At 40.1% G+C, this 17,115-nt stretch overlaps 1 protein-coding gene across 6 annotated transcripts in view; it reads left to right on the top strand.

Moving 5' to 3' along the window:
• RIMKLB (ribosomal modification protein rimK like family member B) overlaps nucleotides 1-16,761 on the top strand; it is a 46,939-nt gene extending 30,178 nt beyond the window's left edge. For 5 of the 6 annotated variants that reach the window (XM_074825767.1, XM_074825765.1, XM_074825768.1 and 2 more), the window contains 4 exons: nucleotides 9,414-9,644; nucleotides 11,520-11,606; nucleotides 14,516-14,719; nucleotides 16,150-16,761. In XM_074825767.1, the coding sequence (XP_074681868.1) occupies nucleotides 9,414-9,644; nucleotides 11,520-11,606; nucleotides 14,516-14,719; nucleotides 16,150-16,613 (986 nt within the window). In that variant the 3' untranslated portion in view covers nucleotides 16,614-16,761. The remainder of the gene's footprint in view (nucleotides 1-9,413; nucleotides 9,645-11,519; nucleotides 11,607-14,515; nucleotides 14,720-16,149) is intronic. The other variant, XM_074825769.1, reaches the window with a different exon arrangement.
• The last annotated feature ends 354 nt before the right edge of the window (nucleotides 16,762-17,115 follow it).

Genomic DNA, 17,115 nt, shown 5'->3' with positions numbered 1-17,115 from the left:
ACCTGCATGTTTTTGCTTCTGTGCTGCCTCCTCTTTCCTGTGGATTCAGTTCATCATGTTGATGTGCAAATGCTCTTGCAGGTGATGTGGAGAAGCATCGTGGAATTTGGAAGCAAATTGCTCTTTGCGCAGGACTGTTTCTTTTGGTGGCAGTGCTGACTTGTGCTGATTTTTAGCGTTTGTGTCTGAGTGTGGTGGTTTGTCAGATGTTAGAACTGGCTGGACGCTCACTGCCCAAAGGGCAGTTCTGTCTTACTCCTCACCTCTCCTTGTCTGTGCATACCCACCCTTTGATCTTGCAGGATGGGGTCTGGTTAACTGAGGTCTTGCCTCACAAATGTCTCGGGTAAGTAATTGAGCACAGAAAACCCTGAATGGTGCTCTGCAAATGTAGCTATATGACCTAATCCACTGAGAGGGTGCCAGAAATGGAGCAAAGTGGAGTGGAACTGTACAGTCAGAACAGGGCAGTGAGGCTGCCTCCTTGGATTTCGGTGATGAGTTTGTTCTCTCAGCTATCTTAACCTCACCCCAAAGTAGGTTTCATTTTTGTTTTGCTTATGCTGATTTAATACCTTTCTATTACTCAAAGTGGCAGTGTTGTTCATCCTCTCATCATGTGTTATTTGTTTTTTTACAATGGTGATGATACCAACTGTGAAGCTATGGTAAGTGAAAAGTTAATACTTGCCCCGCCACCCCAGTTGGCTGCTTCTTTGTCACTTACACCTGGACAAAGGAGAGATGAGGAGAGCACATTGCTGGTAGTGTGGTAAAAGATAGGTTTGTCCCCATGTATGTCAGCTCTGGCTTAGATCAGATCAGTTTAAATTGATCATAAAACCCAAGGGGTTTTGTTTTTTACAGGTGAAAACAAGAAAGAATTTGTAGTACAGTTGCTAGAAATACATTTTAAAGGCACATAGTGAGTGAGGGCAGGATACATAAATTCTGTTTGTGAGCCTGAGCTTTCTTTTAATATGAAAAATTCTTACAGTCGTTCGGAGCTTTGATGGGAAATCTAATAGACAAAAGACAATCTAATCATGCTCGTGCAGGGGCTGTATAGCATGTGTGCATGCATATACTTGTAGAAGAATTGGGGGACCTTTTTTGAAACATTCAAGTCAAAACCATCTCCCTTGCACTCAGAGTCATTAAATTGAGGTGTGAGAGACTTTGCTTTCTTGTAATTCAAATAATTTAAAACTTTAATCAACAGCTACACTTCTATTTTTAATTTCAGTAAATTTAAATTGATCTCATCCTGAATATTTTTTCTTTGAGTTTATGCTATGGAAAATAAATTTTAACTTCTTTTAACTCTGCCCAGGAGCAAATTAAAAAAAGCAGATGTGTGGTGATAACTTTATTTAAACTCTGTGTGAAAAGCAGAAAATGAGTCTTCAAGGTGTTTGAAATCACATCTTTTCCAATACTGTTTTATTTAATGAATCTTTTGATTCCCCTTTTGTGGCATTTTTCTTTACATTTTTTTACAACACTCCATTTAAAATACATTGTAACACTTACATCACTAAAGCATCCATGTTTGGGGATAGGGCTAAAATACTGTATATTTCTTTCTATACTTGTTTGAATGTCTTTCAAGTAGTGTCTGGAAATGGATTTTTTTGGTTAGTGATGCAATGTTTCTTAATTGTGTGTTTATATACATATAATAATGGTAGCTGAGGCTTTAACATAATTTCAGTATAGTTTCCATGTTTACCTACTGTAAAATCAATTCTCAGGGCAAGATGATGGTCTAGAATTAATTTGTTTTTGTAATATACCCTTTACATATGTTTTTATATTTGGGTCCATTGACTTCACATTTATGTGTGACTCTGAAGAAGTGCTTGTGGTTTGGGATTATAAGCAAACAATGTATTGTGACTACAAATGTAGCTCAGAAACACAGATCTAGCCATAATCAGTCTGCTTAGTATTGATTTAGTGAGGTAGGCATATAGGCGTCTGGTCTACCAGATCCCCCTTGTGCCTGAAAAGAACCGTAACCCAGAATGGCCATAATCCGTTTGAGCATCGTTGTCCTTCCCAAGTTTTTCACCCTTTTCAACAGCCTGTGCAGTTTTAAGAGTGGTTCCATGTTCTTCCTGGGAAGGGAAAGAGGCCCGTTGTGTCCAGGAAGGGACATGAAGTAGAGCTGGTTTAACTCAGGTACCTGCTTGCTTTGTGTTTGAAACTGCAGCAGTGGCCCTTTGTGACAGTTTTCACAATGCTTGCGTTAGGAATTTATGAATTGAAGCTGAAGCTGCTGCTCTTTATTTCTCTGTTTCAGAATAGAATGGCATAGTACAGTTCTAGAGAGATCAGTTTTGTCTTTGCTACGTGTGACTTCATTTGAACTGCTGAGCTATGGAAGTGTATCTTAGTGAGAAAGGCTTTTGGTTAAGTTTGTGTGGAGAAGGAGATTGAGGTCATACTAAACCCATAGGGTTAAATGCCAGCACTTGTTAATTTGATTTGATAAACTACTAAGCAGGATAGCAAGGGAGAGAATATGAACTTAAAACACCCAGCACAGAACTACTGTAGGGATCTGTTTCTGTGTACACTAGAGTGAAAAATACCTTGGTAACATTAGATAATAAAGGAGCTTTTGCATGACAGTGAAATTTTGGAGAAATTGTTACAACTTAGTTTTCAAACTAATAAACAGTGCCTGTCAGGTGGTAAGTGATGCAGAGGAGAAAATGTCTGAGCAACCTCCAGTGAGGAAGTTTAGTTTGGTGTTAATAAATCGGTGAATTTCTAAAAATTCAGTGTGTTAGCTGCTCTTCAAAGGTTAAATTCTAGTTTAAATAAAATTGCATTTAAAGTGCTATACTTTACATGTCACCCAATTTGTGGGCATTGGTGTTGCTTACATTTGTTTTATAGATAGGTAGGTATGTAATGTTACATCAGCATTTTGCAGCACGCTTTTGAGATATACAATAGTATTTTGTTAATGTTAATTCTACTTTTGTTAGTTATTCTTAAATTCTGCCACTCTCTTGGTAGAATGTATGTTCAAACTATGCTGAGTTTTAAAAAATTTAGAGATCTAGCTCTGTTGAGGGAACACGTCTTGTTATTGCCAGTAATCTGCTGTTAAAGTTTGGGGCATTTCCCTTTTGAGCTTTAAGCTTACTTTTATATAGCAATCAGGATGAAACACATTTAATTCTCTGCAAGTAAACTGTAAGTAATTATTAAACACTTTAGAACTTTAACACAAATATTATGCAGCGTCTTGTGGCTGACATATTGGGAGAATGAATGAACTAGAAATAGTAATGCACTGTTTTGAGAACAGGAGTGAGTCTAGGTTTGTGGAAAAAATCAGTGATTTTTGTTAGAACAACTGATTAATTGGAAAAAGTAGGTAGCAGAATGTGATGTCCTCAAAATACGAGGAAAGGTTTGTGTGATGGAAAGCTAACCTGTTTTTCCCAGCTGAGTAAGTTGAATTCATTATAGCCTGCTTGCTGAGTGACTGTTCATTTGGGAAACGTTAGCAACTCCATGGATGGATGGATGAATAAATTGGTATAACGAAGTTGAGAGATCTGGAGACGTTCAGGATAGCATACCGATCTCTGAGGAAAAATCTGGGTAATATTTTTAGAAGTTCTCAGTCCCTGCTAGCTCCTGTTGGGAACGTGATGGGAGCTGGTGTATGTTTAGTGCTTTTGAAAACTTGTTTCAGATTTTATTTTTTGGAATGCTGCATTCATGATGACCATGCATTATTCCATTTGTATGTTATGCCAGTTAGGAATGTATTCCACATACTGGATGTCTCTGAATACTGAAACACCTTTTCCCTGCTTAGTTTTAGTTTATATTTCAGAGCAGTTTGCATTCCTTAGGGGTTTTGCCAAAGACAGATGCAGTCACTGAGGTTAGATTCTTCTTCTGAGAAGTGGCTGCTTGTGGCAGCTGTGGCCGCAGAGGTGAGGATTCCTTTCATAGCTATCCATGCTCTAGAGGGAATAATTTAACTTTGTTGTCATGTTGGGGCACTTGTCATGGTCACACAGTTCTCGGATAAATACAGTGAAATGTATACATTTGGAAGTCAGTTTGAAAGAAGGTTAATAACTAGAATGTTTTATGTTGCTGGATTTATTGCAGCACTGAGTAGGGAACTTCTGCAAACCCACCTTTTGTGCATCGTTCCTGCTCTTTTGATCCATTGGTCAGAAACGTGATACGATAGGTCATGAACTTCCATGGGTAGCAAGGCAGTTAATCAGTCTTCAGGCACAGATTGAAAGGCTTGGTGTTTTTCATCATGGAAACCTGTTTACTGATGTAGGTTTTTCTAACGTACCTGTAGAAGTAAACGTAAATGTAGTATTTCTCCCTGAGAAAGTTTCTTTATTACTCTTACGTCAATGTCCTTTGGGTTTCTTCCCCAGGCCATAGCTTCTGACATTGCCAGTCTTTTCATCTGTCGTAGTCTATCAATTAATACTGATGATTCACATTGTATAAAAATAGAAACTTGATTTCAGTAATTTGATTTACATGTAAACCTATCCAGGTCTCCTTCTGCTTGTGTATTAAATACTGTAAGCATTTAGTTTTGTATCATACCATTTTATTGAAGAAGTTGGCTATGGTTCTTATGGTCACATATTGTATTTGAAGACCTGAATTTGAGTCTTAAGTACTTCATGGTCTTGGTGACTCAGTTTGCTCTTTTTGGCTGTTTTCCAAAATTATAATTTGGAATGAAAATACTTTTATAAATTTATTTGATATTACTGAGATGTATTTTTTTTTTTAAATGGCTGATGTTTGCTGTAATGAGAGCTGTAAAAGTAATTGTTTTTGATGTCCTTGCAAACCTTTGAGATTTTAGATCTATCTCCTGAAACTGTGTTTCTTCTGTTTCAGTTGAGAGTACAATTGTTCATAACATGCAGACTGGACATGAGATACTGCTTTGCAGTAGCTATTAATCTGCTGATGAACTGATTCTTGTAGAGATTGGAATGATTCAATAGAATGAGTTTCAAAAATGTCTAGCAATTTAAAATGCTGCTTGGGTGTGAATTAAGATGTTCAGAAGCTGCACACAGTTTCTTGAAATCTTGATTCTTTTTAGCCATCCATAATGCCATCCAGCAGAAGTGCTTTGTGGAGTTTCTGAAGCACATGAAAGTAGGATAACTGGGTAGATGAGGACCAGTGCTTATGGATTGTAAAAGGTGTGAGCCTGCAGTTTAAGAATTTACATACTCTGGCTGTGGTTGTGATTGACTTGCAGAAGTGTGTTTGGCTTGCAGGCTTTATGGGGTATTGTTACGATGCCTGTATTTGGGCACTTAGCTTGTCCCAGCTGTGCAGTGAGATTCATTGTTATAGAATCCCTTCACTGAGGCTTAAGGTCAAGCATTTTGCTTTGTGTTTTGCTGTAGGGTGGGAACAAGCACACAGCTTAGGAGCCTTAGCTGATGGGCAGCAATTTGTTAAGTCAGGATAAATCAGTTTTGTATGTCTGTATTTTGAGGCATTTAATTTCGAATGTGTGCCACCTAAATGATAACCCTCTCGAGAGTGAGGCTTTTTAATTGAGAAATTGTGATTGTGAGATAAATTTGTCATAGGGAAGAGACAGAAGGTACTAATAAAACGCTGCATGCATGAATGAGGGCTGGGAAGTTCCAGAATTCTGTGTTTTCTCCAAAGTATGTGCATCTACCCTAAAATTGTACTAAATCAGGTTGTTGAGAGGCTACTGTCATCCTGAGTATCTTGCTCTGCAAATAGGCTCTACTATGTTAGATGTTACAGTCTCAAGAACTTTCTTAGGGCGTAGGTACCAGTCTTCTGATCTCACTGGTAACAGCAGTAGAAGTTTCTGCCTCTTTCTTCTGTCTTCACTAGAGTTTAATGCTATGTACATTTTCTGTGGACTTCACAGGTTCATGTGATAGCTTCTAATCTGTTTGGGTCAAAATAAGCCTTTTTAGCAGAGACCAGCTGCTTTGCACTTCCAGCTCACCTGCTGTTCTTTGGGAATGAAAAGCAGCAGGACCACTTGGGCCAACTGATGAGGAATCACGAGTTTACCCACTCAGTTCTGTCATGTGCTGCTTTGAGCTGTCTTTGATGGAAGCTTGAGGCATTTCAGCTTTATTTGAGGGATGTAGTGTAACTGGTTGAGTTCATTCCCAGGTGATTACAGTTCGCATTGCAAACATTCCTTTTGCACTTCCATCTGAATACTGTGAAGTTTGGTGTGTAATGTTAAATGTCTACCATATTCCATTTTGTAGAGTTTAATCTTGCAGAGGAAAAATAAAGCAAGCTGGCACTAAGTGAAAGAACAGGTCTTGTTCAAGTGCAGGATTTACATCTGATTTTATAGTGTGATGTTCCAACTCAGCAGTCTTTATCTCACAGGGCCAAAGAATACCCAAATGTTTTATGATGACCTAAGAAATTGTTCCCCAGGCACTGGTAAAATGGTCGTTATATATATGTTGGTAAAGTTTGTAGTATTAGATAAGCATGAAATTCCCTCTCCTGGCTCTCAGTATTGGTACTTCAAAGGACTGTACAGCTGTCTGTTTGCCGTGTCTGCAGTGGCTTTCTCAGTGGATGCCCATGACAGAAAATGGACCAACTTATTATTTGTCAAGGTACTTCTGAATGATCTGAACATCTGCCTTCTGTATGTTTGTGAGGTCGGTTCACTGTCCACAAGCAACTGTGACTATAACTCACTACTGCTTTTCTGGGACCAAGATGGTACTATTGCTGCAAAGGAAAGAGAGTTCATTTCCGGTTTTAAAAAAAGTTTGATTACTTCTTAACCACTCTTTAAGTAATATCTCTGTAACATATCTTTTCTCCTTTCTCCCTCTTCTCATTCATTAATTGGTTCTTTGGAAAAGAAATTAATTGATGCATTAATATCTTCTGTGTTACTGCTTCCAGCACATCATAGTGAATAAATGTTATTTTATCAGCCCACTTGGCAATAATGACTGTTAACCTGATTGTAACTGCTGGTTTTCGGATGGAATGCTGAATACAAGCTTGTTCCAAAATGGCAGAATCTGGCTCTTCTTTTTACTGTAATAAAGCTGCTTCTGTTTGCAGCACTGTGTTGCTGGGAGACTGCAGCTAATTTTTATGGCGCATGTCAGTAGTAGTGATTCAAATTATACATTTCATTGAGTAGCTCTTCTCTTTGTTTGTAAACTCTCTTCTATGAGGGGAGAGAAATTTTTTTGTTCTATGGAGAACAGTATCCAGACCAGAGAAAATGATTGAATCTGGAACAAAAGCTCAGATTGTTCTGTTGATAGCATCATTGTACTTCCAAAGTCACTCCAGGGGGGATGGTGGCCTGGCTGAATTTACACCAGGCTGATAGTCAAATCGAATGCAGGTATTCAGGAGAATTCCAGGTGAGGCATATACATCTCCCTAAACTGCTGTTTTTCAGATTCCATGGTGCAAAACTTCAGTGTGAAATGTGACTTTAAAGCAAAACAACCAAATAGACTCTGAAAGATTATGAATTAGAAGACTATTTAGTTTTAATTCACAACAAAGATGCAGTGGCAATTTTGGGGCTCTGTAGACAATGCAGTCCTTTTTAAAATGATTGTTACACAGCTTGCATGTGGATCAGGACACGCATGCAATTACAGTGGCGAACAGTGGGTGTAATTGGGCATGCACCTAAATGAAAATACATGTGTAAGATAGAATCTGGCCAATAAGTTAAAAATCTTTTGCTTGCTGAATCTGTACTCCTTTACTGGCTAAAGGAGATGGTAGTCCATTTCCTGATGTTCACATTCTGCTTAGGTTTTTAGCAGTGTCTTGTTTTTAATCTTGCTTGAGATGCCTCTATAAAATGGTGTGTGTGTGTGTGTGTCTGAAGCCTGCTTGCTTAAACACGCAAGTCATGTCAGCTGCAATGCGGCAGTGCTTGGTGCTAATGAGGTGAGCAGCCAGAGCACCCGTCTGCTTATGTTTTCTCATCTCTTTGCAATTATGGCAATGGAGATTGGAAAAGGGGGTTTGTATTGGCTATGGCTCTGTTTTGGCCTTTCCAGAGTGTGATTCTGTGTCCTTAGGACTGGGCAGCGTACTTCTGCTTCCATTTTGGGAGTTAGGTGGCTGCTTCATTATATTTAAGGCAAGCTCTTAACATACATCCTGGTTGGGAGAAGAAAAGAAAGCGGGAAGTACAGAGTGGGGGACACCCTCCCTTCTCCTTGCCCCCCACTCCCTCCCATTAATTCAAATGCACCTTGAAATGAAATGTGTTGTCTGGCAATATGTGTCTTCAGGTTGAGTAGATGCAAGTCTGTATTTGAAAAGTAACATCTTTGTAATAGAGCTAATCAGGTAATTAATTTGAGCTAGATCTGAATGGTTACAGATGGCCTTCCACAGGCACAAAAATGCAGATGCACTGGGATTTCTCGGCTCACCTTCTTTCTCTTTTTTTTAACCCTTAAGGTGACAGCAGTGTGAGCTGTGTATTTTATGCTGAAGTCAGAAAGTTTTACTTTGAACATTAGGATTTGATATTCACGTTATTTGCCTTTTTTTCTTCTCCCATCCTCAGATGCTACCAGACTGTCTTCACTGACCTTGATGCCTTCCCGTCCCATGCTATCGTATTCCCATTCCTGCAGCCTGTCTTTCAGTGTTTCTTTTTCAGAGAGGTGGTCTGTCATGATTAGTCACGACATAGGTCATGATTAAGTAATACATTGGTCTTGGTGGCAAAGCTGGCTTTCCTTCTAGTTCCTGCCTTAATAACATAGGGTGCTGCTCTGTCAGCTGGTAGAATTATTTCTAAATACATAATATAAATCAGATTGTTGAAATGATCTGTGTTAAAAATACCGCTGTTTTGGGGTTTTTTTTTTTGAGGGTCATATCTAATCTCTGTTACTTTGGCAACATGTTGTGTAACGTGATACCACAATCAGAGGGACCAATACAGCTGGGACTGGGAAAGGTATGAACTGTATCATGTAGGCAAGAATGAGTGGTGGGAGGCAGGAACCTCCTGAGATACTGATACTGCTGATGTGAATGTAGTGTGCAGCTAGCACCCATAGAAAGGATGACATGCCCACCTATAAAAAAAGTCCTTCACCCTGGGAAGGAGCCCAGGAATGTGTGCCCTAATACCATCTGTTCTTTGCCTAGTCCTAGTTTTAAGCAGGTTAAGAGTGACGTGTACAAAACAGCATAACTGACAAGATGCATTTTAGGAAGAGTTGTACTGTTTTAATGCTCACCGTTGCAGTCTGGTACCGCTGGTGTCATCACATATAGGGTGGTATTTCTTTGCCTGTTTACCTCCTCCTGAAGACCTTGTAGTTGATCGGGATGTTTTTCTCTTCCTTCTTTAGGTCTCCGGGTAAATGGGGAGCTCATTACTGCTTACCCACAAGTGGTGGTTGTGCGTGTACCAACACCTTGGGTCCAGAGCGACAGTGATATCACAGTCCTTCGCCACCTAGAGAAGATGGGCTGTCGATTGATGAATCGTCCCCAAGCCATCCTCAACTGTGTCAACAAGTTCTGGACGTTTCAAGAACTTGCTGGTCATGGTGTGCCTCTTCCAGACACATTTTCATATGGTAAGGCTTTTGGATCAAAAGGATAGTATAGTTGCCTACCATAATTTATGGTTTTGCAGTGCAAAAGATATGAGTCAGGTTTTGGAGATCCATAGATTTAAGTAGCGTGAGGCTAGTTCCACGGATAAGTGTTCAGTAACCAGAAAAGGAAATTAAAGTCACAACACTCAAGTTCTGGTTTTGGCTTAGTTGATTAGCTCTGATGCTTTGGGAAGAGAACTTTTAATTGTAACTCAGCCTCCCAAGCGACTAACTTTGGCTGTTACTACTGAAACACTTTGAACTCTTTTCCAATTGCCTGGAACAACAGACAAGAACTTGGGGAACTAAATGTCATAGAATACTATCGGGTTTTACCAAAGTCTAGATCATTAAAGTAGATTAAACTTCTATATGAATAAAAATATCTGCAAATGTATTAGTTATTGTGAAAGGGCAAAAAGAGTACAGGCCCTGATGTTCAACTTCTAACAATGGTTTGGGGTTTGCTTCCCCACCAGAACAGTTAATACTTCTTGTGCCTGCTGCTGGAGTCTGTGGTTCCTGACAGAGTGCTAGGTTAGAGGAACCATTTGTCTGAGCTACCCTGATGCTATTTCTGCTTTTAATTACAATATATTAAAGAATTGAAGATACCTCTCAGCCTTCCTTTCCTTCTCGGGAAATACCAGTGCTTTCCTCCCCTTTGCACCAGTAGGCTTTTGTAATGGGAACTTGACAAAAACAAAAACATGGGTTTCCATCAATTACTTTGAAAACACATTTGAGGAGAAACATGCCATTTCTTTATAGATGTGGTTGCTCTAGCTCTTTGAGAAAGGAATGAGTTTTTAATTTTTTGGGGGCGAAAGGGGAGACCACAAATGATGGGGTAACTGCAGAACATCTCTGTTCATAACTCCCTGCCACTTCTTTTAATGCCTGCCTCTGGAATTTGACAGAAGCATGACCTTTTTGTTTCTTTTTTCTTTTTTTTTTTTTTTTTAAACACAAGTATCAAGTTATCAGTGAAAGCTGGCTTTGCCAAGAGAAACAGGATGTGCTGAATGACACGTTATTCCATGACATGCATTAAAATCCATGGCAGGGTAGTGATGGCTGCTGCTGGCTTTGTGACCAGTGTCTTGGCTTGACTTCTGTGCTTTACTGCACATGCTGTTAAGAGGAGTCTCATCCCTTTGCTGACTTTCTCTTCTGTATTTCTTGTACTGTGGTCAGCCCTCTGTGAATTGAACGGAACTCAAATAACCTTGAAGTATCAACCATAATCATGTGAATGGTCTTTAAAAGCTATTCTCTAAGGTCTTTATAGGTGCAATGAGACGAAAAGGTTGACGTACTACTTCAGGAAATAGGGAGAATGAGGTGCAGGAGACTTAAGTCTTGGAAAGGGGGGAGGTGGAGTGACAAGGTGTGGGTTCTTGCTGTTTTCTGGATTATGCCTTGTCTTTGTATTCCATGTTGCTTTTCTGGTTAGTAGTTTGGATGGAACTGCTGCTGGTGTTAAAGTCTGTGCTATTTTCCTGATAGACATTTGAAAAGGTGGGAGTTGATAAAGTAAAAGGGATAAACTGGAACAAGATGGTAGAATCTGGGCATTCAGATTTGGAAGATTGGATTGAGCCTTTTGGGGTTGTGATCAAGAGGCCTTTGTCAACTTGTGTCTTCCATTTCAAAGCAAGTAGGAGTTAGTATCCCACGGATCACAAACACCTTCAAAGTCTGATCATGCTCCATGACCAAGTTCTATCTTAACTGATAGTTTTTTCTGCATTATCTAAGCTGTAAGGGTGGGAGGAATGTGTGGCAATTACATCCCCAATTTGGCCACACCAGATTGGTGGCACATAATGTTGTTGGTTTTCTTTTTGCCAGGTGGTCATGAGAATTTTGCCAAAATGATTGATGAGGCGGAAGTGCTGGAGTTCCCTATGGTGGTGAAGAACACGCGGGGTCACCGAGGTGGGTGTGAGGTCAGGGGTGAGGGCAAGGAGTATTCTGAGCAGCACTCTTTAAGATTGTGTCTCGTCAAGGGATGATAGTTAAGAAGGTCGTCTATTAGGTGTTGGACTTCTTTGTGGTACATCTAAATTCTACCTCCTTTTGACTTCTGAATGTTGAATAGGCTGCAACACTGGGAAGCAGTTTTAGTAGAACCTAGTCTTGCAATAGGAGGGGGGATAGGGCTTCAAAATTTTGGTGCATTGGTGACTTCTGTGAGGAAAGCTTTGAACTGGAATAACGGAAGGTCTGGCCTTGGGGAAGTAGAGAGAATCCTACATGGATTTTAGGGATGTTTCTAAATAGGCGTAAGAAATGAAATCTGTTTGTTCAGTCTTAATTTGACTTTTTTCTACTTTGTCTATAATTAGGATTCTGATTTGAATGAAATCTCATGTATCATTTGTCAAACTGGATCTCTGTTTTTCAGAAAAATATCTCTGACAGTGCTGGTGATAATACAGCAGGTTCAGATTAAATTGTTCTGTTACCAGTCTTGTTTTAAGTGTTGAATATGAAACAATCCATCAGTTTCATTTAATGTTAGATAGTGATCTACTAAAGGAAACAGGGTTTAAAATTGGTTTCAGAGGTTATTTGCACAGGAGGTTTCACTGTTTTTAATTTATTTTAAAACCAGTTTACTAAATACTAGAAGTAAAAAGAGACTGAAACTAAAGTTTAAGCACATACACCAGCAGTTACCTTAAACAAAAGCATAATAAAAAGATGTCAGTTCTTACTGTCTGTCAGTTTGTTCCCACTCTGTGCTGCTCTGGTGCATCTCATGTGCTGCCATGAGTGTTTTTGTAGTCACGTGGTAAATGGATTAAGGAACTGATGTTGGATGAATATAGATGGATTATTTTTACTTGGATTAATTCCTTACATGAATTAGCATTTACTTGCACAAATGCTTACGTTGATGTAATGAAAGAGTGAGAGCAAAAGACTGGGGCAGAGAAAGATCAGACCTGCTTCTGTTGGCAGTAATACCTGTTCATATGGTTTTAAAGTGCTTGTGGAGCTATGAAGCCAAGTTGGAGTTTGACTTTGCAGCAGGCTGAATTTGACAACTGTGGAAGTGTCTGAGACAGTGGATTTGACTTGACACTGCCTCTTGTTAAGATTTACTGAATAATTGCAGAGTTTGCAGCTATTGACCACCTTCTCCCTTTTTTAGCTAGAATTCATGTAAATCTCTGTTTTCCTTTGGAGCACTTTAAATTCCAGATATTTTAATGCAAATTTATGCACAGTACATATCATTTCACGTTAAGAGAGTTGGGGAAACTTTTTCAAATTAATTGAAGAGCAGCCATTTGCAAATTGTATTTAAAAAACCCAAGCTAACACAGTTGTAGGTACTGGCTGATGAATGAAAGTCATACTCTTTTAGGCCCAATTTCTGCATAGTTTGCTGCTGCAGCAAATGTGCCAATCTTATTTTTGCCAAGATGTCATGATGCTGCATAATTCCCAAGAACGAAGTAGTTCCCCTCCAAGGCATCATTCTTCCTATCCCATTTGAGGAGTACAGTGGGATTATTAAGTGGCTGTAGGAGAGCTAAATTTGGGAATGGGAGAAAGCGCATGGAGGTTTTTGGTTTCTTGTCACGATTTTTAAGCCTACATTCTGATTGTTTGTGATGAGAAGTTCCACGTTCCTCAAGCAGTGTTCTGTGTTATGGAGACCTTAAATCCTGGCGAAGCAGAGGCTGCTCCAGCTGGGCTTTGGAGCACATTATTTCTCCTAGTTCTACTACTGCCACTTTTCTGTTTCCTTAAGATATCCAGTTTATCAATTGATTTTTATACTCTGTTAATATTGTAGCATAACTGAGTGACAATTCTGCCACAAAAAAAAAAAAGTGCAGCCTTATTGCAAAACATAAATCTAATATGACACACAAGAGTCCTTAAGAAAGGGAAGGAGGAGTTAGGAAATGTGTCTAAAGATGGAAAGGGATGCCATCGTGTGAGACTAGAAATGAGATGAAAAGTGGTAGAGTCTGTTTCAGGAGTGACTTTCATCAGTATTAGTTAAAGTTGGAACAGAACAAAAAAGTCTTTGGTGTGCTCTAGAACTGAAGGGGAATGAAATAACATGTTTTAGGTTAAAAAAACGAAGTCCTTGACATGTTTGCTTGCAGAAAAGTTAGTGATTTCTAAAGAGTTTTTTTCAAAATTTTAGTACGTTCCATCCATTTTATGGCCTGTGGAATCTTCTGCTAAATTATCGTGGATATTGTGGAGCCTAGTGTTTTCCTCTGAACGTAGTTGTTCCACTGCAAAGCCTTGTTCTGGAGTTGTGAGCTCTTGTAAGTATTGGGAAGAGCAGCTCTCAGCAACTTCCCAGAAGAGAAGCGGTTGGTTCTGCAGTCGCACACTAGTGACTTCAGAGTTCTTAGCTGTCTGGTTTAACAGTTTCATGTCATTGGTTCCCATGTGTCAAAGCTGTAGGCTGTGGGTCCAGTCCTCTTGGATGAACAAAACTGTGTTATTAATTAAACGTTTGCTGCTCTTTATTTCTTCCTTTTTTTCCTCTTGTTAAGGACTTGCACCAAAAGGAGTTGAAATTACAATACCACATCCTTTATCTAAGGCTGTTTTCTTTTTCTTGTTGTTTTTTTTTTTTCTTACTCCTCATATGGCTTCTCATCTCTGTCAGTACTTGAACTCTTAGAGGCACTGAAGCAGTGGAACACTGATGTCCACAGAAGAATTTGTAAATTGGTATAAGCTACAGATGGGACCTGTGAGAATGGGTAGCATACTAGTCGGAGGTTTTACTTTTATGTGCTGAGTCGTTGAGACAGCTCAAATCTGGTAGCTTCTTCCAATCTTCCAATGTTCTTTTCTTCATACAGGTAAAGCTGTGTTCCTGGCACGAGACAAGCACCATTTGGCAGACCTAAGCCATTTGATTCGTCACGATGCCCCGTACTTATTTCAAAAATATGTTAAAGAGTCCCATGGAAAGGATGTACGTGTCATCGTAGTAGGAGGCCGTGTGGTGGGCACCATGCTCCGCTGCTCAACAGATGGGAGGATGCAGAGTAACTGCTCACTTGGTAGGAAAAGCATTGTTCATAGTTTTGATCAGAGTTTTTCAATCCAGTTGAAAAATCACAAACCCAACTGGAAGAAGCTGCAGGTTTTATTTTGTATTAATTGTGCTTACTGTTGGGGGTTTACAGAGGAAGCACGAGAGTGAGGATTAAGTGAGATGTGTGTGAGGGAGAGACAATCTCTGCCCAAGGTATTAGATAGATAGGATCAATGAAAAGGAGGGGAAAGTTCTAGGAACACAGACGGGGCCACTGATGTGGTAGTGGCAGTGTCATGCTAATGCCATGTTATCATTCATTTCATCCTGTAAGGGGAACAGATAAGGAAGACAGAAGACTAGACTGAGGAAGGTAGAGGAGACAGCCAGTTGGCAAGAGGGTAGAAGAGAGTGTTAAGGGAGGAAACTGTTGAAGGCAATAAACAGTTGGATCACATTATGCAGCTGGTGTGCTGCCTTAAGTCTGTCAGGTTCCACACTGCAACCTTTTCCCAAAATATCATGTCTGGGAGGAAGAGGAAGGTTACTGCATTGATTGCAGCATAGTCAGAACTGAGTTTCTGTGTCGCTTTCAGTGTAGGACAGGGGGCTTTCTGAGGGTAGAAGGAAGAAGGAGGGTTGAGGTTGCCTGTCTGAAACTGCACTGAACCTGAGCAGGGGTGGGATAAAATGTGTTCATGTGTAGTACAGTTTTGGTTAGTCAAAATGCCCAAAACGCGTGAGAGGTTTTAGGTACTACTTGATGCTGAGGAAATATAGCCTGAAAGAATCTTTTGCTAAATGGTTTTTTGTTTGTTATTGTCTGTTTTTTTTTAAACTTACGTGTTGTGATAGATGAAGTCTGAGTCGGTTAATACTTAGATGATGGGCTGTGAGCTGGACCAGCTGAGGTTTACACACAAATGTTCCCTAATTCTTGCTTTAGAGACAGTAACCTATGATAGCAAGCTGAGAGGGACATGATGATGTCTTAACCTCCATCCCCCTCAATTATGTCTGTTAGAGCTGTAGTCTTATCAGGAACACTTGGTTTAATTTTGCTGAAAGATTTCTTGTGATAACCTACAAATATATATGGAAAGCCTTTACCTTAGACGGAACAAGCGTGGTTTGTTAGGCCATCTTTTTAATATCCCAGGATCATAAAAATGTATGATAACCTTCTTGACTGAAAAGTCAGCACTTAACTGTTTTTTCTTTTAAACAAGTCATAATCTTGACCTGCCTTTGGCAGGTCAGAATCTTTTGAAATCCTGCTGTGGCTTCAGGTTCATTAGTAGTCACTGTGGAAAGGAGGTTGTTTTCTGAGTCGTCAGCAGTATGCTTGCAGGCTGGCTTTGGGGCTTCCCAACCAAAAAGCACCAACCAGTTGAGAAGGATGTCAGTCACCTGTGACCAGACTACAGACAGCAAGTTTTTTTTCACTTTTTCCAGGTGGCGTAGGGATGATGTGCTCACTGAGTGAACAAGGCAAGCAGTTGGCAGTCCAAGTGTCAAACATCCTGGGGATGGACGTGTGCGGCATTGACCTGCTGATGAAGGACGACGGTTCATTCTACGTCTGCGAGGCCAATGCAAATGTAGGTTTCATTGCCTTTGACAAGGCTTGTAATCTAGATGTAGCTGGTATCATAGCGGACTATGCCGCTTCTCTCCTTACCCCCGGTCGCTTGACGCGGCGCATGTCCTTGCTCTCTGTGGTGTCCACGGCAAGCGAGACTAGCGAGCCAGAGCTGGGCCCTCCAGCTAGTGCCACTGTCGACAATATGAGTGCTAGCTCCAGCTCTGTCGACAGCGACCCTGAGACCACGGAGAGAGAGTTGCTCACCAAGCTCCCGGGGGCTCTATTCAACATGAACCAGCTATTAGCCAATGAGATCAAACTTCTTGTGGAGTGATGCCACGTGTAAATAGATGACCAACAGAACTCTCTCTTGTAAATTTTTTTTTTTTTAAACCAACTTGCAATGCTGTTTATCAGAGAAGCTCAGAGGAATGAGGAAAGGCAGGGGTGGGGAGGGGCGGGGGGGGGGGTCAATCAAGAGAGCAAAAAGCATGTGTGCTGTGATTGCTGCCCCTACTTTTTTCAGAACATAAAATTGTTTCATTCTTCAGCATCAGTTTTCTAAAAAAGATGCTCAGTTCACAACCTAAGTGGGAATTTTATTTGGATGCCGCTTTGTTCCCCAGATGTATTGCAGTTCATGTGTGTTCACAGGCAAGCACTGAAGCATGATTCACACTTGAAGATTTTCAGAAAGCTGTCTGTCAGCTCTCTAGAAACTTCTGTGAATTACTGCACCAGTTAAGTCTCTTCTACCTCTGTAAGGCTTGATCCTGTAAATTACTGAGTGCCTCAAATCCTCAATGTGAGTTGAAGGTGTTAAATACCAGGTATAT

Source organism: Strix aluco, chromosome 5 (genome assembly GCF_031877795.1).
Source record: "Strix aluco isolate bStrAlu1 chromosome 5, bStrAlu1.hap1, whole genome shotgun sequence".
Lineage (NCBI taxonomy): Eukaryota > Metazoa > Chordata > Aves > Strigiformes > Strigidae > Strix > Strix aluco.
This window is presented reverse-complemented; position numbering and strand designations above follow the sequence as displayed.